The sequence below is a fragment of the Rhinoderma darwinii genome, chromosome 9 (genome assembly GCF_050947455.1).
Source record: "Rhinoderma darwinii isolate aRhiDar2 chromosome 9, aRhiDar2.hap1, whole genome shotgun sequence".
NCBI lineage: Eukaryota > Metazoa > Chordata > Amphibia > Anura > Rhinodermatidae > Rhinoderma > Rhinoderma darwinii.
Genome location: NC_134695.1, coordinates 15,426,589 through 15,430,836, shown reverse-complemented (window position 1 = coordinate 15,430,836; position 4,248 = coordinate 15,426,589). Strand labels below are relative to the sequence as shown.

Sequence of the window (4,248 nt, the reverse complement as noted above, 5' to 3'; positions counted from 1 at the left end):
TTCCTTTGTCTTTAAGTGATTTAGCTCTGCAGGTAGTCAGTGTAGAGGTCATAGAGAAATTGAGGAAAAGGGTGGATACTTTGAGAGGGATAGGCCTATTCAAATGACCAGTTGGATATGTATTTAAATGTCTGAAGGGATTGTTTCACAGGGACACACTTGGATTCAACATTGGAAACATCTGTAACAACACGCTGGGACTGGTGAACACCTCAAAGTCCCTAGGGAGAAAGGTTTCAGTTCAACAGGGCTGACGTCAGACCATGCTCAATAGAGTCAAACTGGAAATAAAAGACCCAATGGATTGGAGTTCTATATACTCAGAGAATGAGGTAAGACTCCTTCTTCAGAATTACTCACAAAAGTACATATTAAAGTTTCATCAACTGTGATCAACCTTATGAATGTTCTTAGATGATCAAGGATCACTGCATTTTTTTTAATTTATTTCTGTATTATAATGTTGTATCAGTGCAATTCTAGTTTGTGGTACTTTACTTGAAATATTAAGGCATTGCATAAGCAATAGGTCTCTAAGACAGTGTAATTAATGGAACCGTGTCTGCTGTTAGTAGAAGTGATCCTAAAATGCAAAAGGCAACTGCAGGGATTCTCTGATGCTATGGGCTAAAGACTGGTTAAGGCCTCCTTCACACAATTTTTACTTTTCAGCATTTTAAAGCATGTTAAAAAATGCCATGCGTTTTTAATGGTATTTGTTACATGCGTATTTGGTGTGTTTTTTATTTTGTGACATTTTGTACAAGTTTTTCCTACCGTTTATTAAAGTCCTATAGAGAAGCCTATAAAATATGCCACTAACCCAAAAAATGCTACAAGAGCTTCACAAATCAGAACACTGTGTATGTAGGCTTTCTTATTTCTTACCTTAAACTTTAAAGTAACACCTTTTTAAAAAAAAAAAAGTGCAACAAATAACTGTGTAACATGTCTCCGAAAACTCGAGTAAAGAATATGTTTGAATCCAGCCTTATACCAGTTTGTCATTTTTGTCCTATTTGCAGTCTATAGACGGCCATTTGCTATGGATTACAATTTCCTGATTGGTTTTCATGAAAAAATTCCTTAGCTACCTAGCTGTATTTATGGATGACTCATTCTACCATTAGACAAATGAGAGTACTTTCATTACTGAAATATTTTAGGGAATTGTTGATTATGCAATTCCATAATTTTTTAAATGTAAGTTACTTCCAAACCAGAATGTTAGTTTTATCTTGGACATGTAACGTTTAAATTAGTCCTATAGATATTTTTTCTACTTTGAAGACTGTTATGACAATGTTAAAATGTGCTTACAAATGCCTAGCTGTGATATTTCTTACAGGAATACAATTGGCTTTGACAGACTATATATTTGCTGTAGGAAATTGTGTTAGGACATCATTTTATAAGGAATACACAAAACATTGCCATTGATGTCTGGGTTGTGAAGGTAAAAGACAGCATTTAGCAATTAAATGTCATTGTTATTCCAATACCTTGTATTTAGAAACTACAAGTTAATTTGGTATGCCATTGCCAGAGAGAAGGAAGTGCGAAACTGTGGAGGGTGTAATCCTAATATGTATAATAGCCATCAGGAAAGATGCATCATACACTGAAGAGTACCATGTATAGAAACCTTACCAAAGCCATTATTTAAAGATGAAAGGAGATCTTTTATTTATTTATTTGAGAATCTGCATGCATTGTGTGCTAAAATGTTTTATTCATACGGTGCCTGGGGCATTTATATATATATATTTTTATTATTATTATTATTAGAACAGAACTTCTTATATTATACTATATTGCATTATTTCTATATTGCCTTATTTCTATATTGCCTTATTTTGTTTCAGGTATACTCTGGATTACACAACATGACTAATGGCCTTCAACCCACCTCATTTATGTCTAGTGATGTCTCCACAGTAACACCAACCATGACCTACATGAACAATACCATGGTGGGGCCTGTCAACAGCATACAGAATAACCTTGGTTCTCTCAACTCTTTGGCTCATAATATGGGAGTTCCAATGGCATCTCCAGCATCCTCATCTGCTTATCCGCACGGATATTGCCAAGGAGAGGCAGAATTCCAGAGAGATCCTCGAACCTACCGAAGGAATTACTCTCATGCCAAACCTCCTTACTCATATATCTCACTTATCACAATGGCCATTCAGCAGGCTCCAAATAAGATGATGACACTGAATGACATTTACCAATGGATCATTGATCTCTTCCCCTATTACAGGCAGAACCAACAACGTTGGCAGAACTCGATCCGTCACTCATTGTCATTCAATGACTGCTTTATTAAGGTTCCACGCTCTCCAGAAAAACCAGGGAAAGGTTCTTATTGGACTCTCCACCCAGACTCTGGAAATATGTTTGAAAATGGATGCTACTTGAGACGTCAAAAGAGGTTCAAGTGTGAGAGGTCCAGATCTGGAGCTTCAGACCTACAAAAAAAGACTGGTAAAGTTGCAGATGAAGTGGTAGGGAATTTGAAGGAGTCTCCTGATACCTATGATGAGAGTTCTTCATCCCGATCCCCAAAAGCTGTGACAAACAGTGGTGAGAGAGACTCATTGTTGGCAAACATTCCACAACCAAATGGAGGTACTCCAGCATGCATTAGCCCTGGTTCAGAGCAAAGAGGGTCAACTTCACAGCTTTTATATCCTCTAAATTTGCCTAATGATGGTTACCTCGGAATGGTTGAAGATCCCCAACTGAAGCATGACCCTTTTCCTGGCAGACACCCATTTTCTATCACCCAACTAATGTCCTCTGAACAGGCTCAGACCTACTCCAGTAAAACTGATATGTGTTCTACTACTAATCACCTTGTTCACTATCCCAATTATACTGCTGACTATCACAATATCACCACGAAAAGTGGATTGGACATGCCTACATCCACCAATGACAGTTATTATGCAAATCTGTATTCCAGGCCCGTACTTAGTTCTCTGTAATATGAACGGTTATTATATTACTTTTTATTAATGTATCTTATTTAATTTACCATACATGCTTGGACTGTAGTCTCCCGGATTTGAGGAACTAGTAATTTAAAAGACCATTATCACAATGCTACTCTTTAAGAATCTCATGAAATAGAGGAAAATATATTGTAGCATTATATGCTTAACACTGATACAAACAATAGTAATTATGATGTGTACTATGTATTTCAGAATTTGCTAGAAGAGATCAGATACTATATACATGGACAATTGTGTCAGCTCTTTTTATGAAGTTTATATGTACTTGATAACTTGTGAGCAACTGCTGAAGATAATAATTTCCCACTGTGGAGCATCATTTTTATATATAAACTGTGAAGCTATTTTCCTATTTGGCTACATTTGTATTGTTAAAACTCTATGTGGCAACAATTATGTGACCTGAAGGTTTTTATATTTATAAACTAACACTAAAATCATTTTCTAAAACAATATTTTCGTTTTCAAATTTTTCTCTTAAATGTCTTTAATGTCCAAATGATAAAACTACTGTTGCACTAGATGTTAAAGATATAAAATGGACTCAAGATTTGTTGGATCTTTGCAATACCTTTTTATTAATGTACAGGGTGGGCCATTTATATGGATACACCTAAATAAAATGGGAATGGTTGGTGATATTAACTTCCTGTTTGTGGCACATTAGTATATGGGAGGGGGGAAACTTTTCAAGCTGGGTGTTGACCATGGCGGCCATTTTGAAGTTGGGCATTTTGTATCCAACTTTAGTTTTTTCAATGGGAAGAGGGTCATGTGACACATCAAACTTATCGAGAATTTCACAAGAAAAACAATGGTGTGCTTGGTTTTAACGTTACTTTATTCTTTCATGAGTTATTTATGTCATTATGGGTGTCAGGTCCGTGCATTCCTAGATGAACAGTTTCCTGGAAAGTGGATTGGTCGTCGTGGGCCAGTTGAATGGCCCCCTAGGTCTCCCGATCTGACCCCCTTAGACTTTTATCTTTGGGGTCATCTGAAAGCAATTGTCTATGCTGTGAAGATACGAGATGTACAGCAACTGAAACTACGGATACTGGAAGCCTGTGCTAGCATTTCTTCTGCGGTGTTGCTATCAGTGTGTGAAGAGTGGGAGAAGAGGGTTGCATTGACAATCCAACACAATGGGCAGCACTTTGAACACATTTTATAAGTGGTCAGAAACTTGTAAATAACTCATGAAAGAATAAAGTAACGTTAAAAC

General features: G+C 36.6%; 1 protein-coding gene across 1 annotated transcript; it reads left to right on the top strand.

Moving 5' to 3' along the window:
* Positions 1-263: 263 nt before the first annotated feature.
* LOC142660268 (forkhead box protein A4-B-like) lies at positions 264-2,993 on the top strand. Its single transcript, XM_075836859.1, has 2 exons — positions 264-332; positions 1,866-2,993. Exons 1-2 carry the CDS (start codon positions 264-266, stop codon positions 2,991-2,993), a joined length of 1,197 nt encoding a protein of 398 aa, XP_075692974.1.
* The last annotated feature ends 1,255 nt before the right edge of the window (positions 2,994-4,248 follow it).

What these genes read in the sequence shown, in the direction of transcription:
- LOC142660268 (XM_075836859.1), top strand. Translation starts at nt 264, where the DNA reads ATGCTCAATAGAGTCAAACTGGAAATAAAAGACCCAATGGATTGGAGT. An exon ending in CTATATACTCAGAGAATGAG is followed by an intron (nt 333 to 1,865) that starts GTAAGACTCCTT and finishes ATTTTGTTTCAG; the next exon opens with GTATACTCTGGATTACACAA.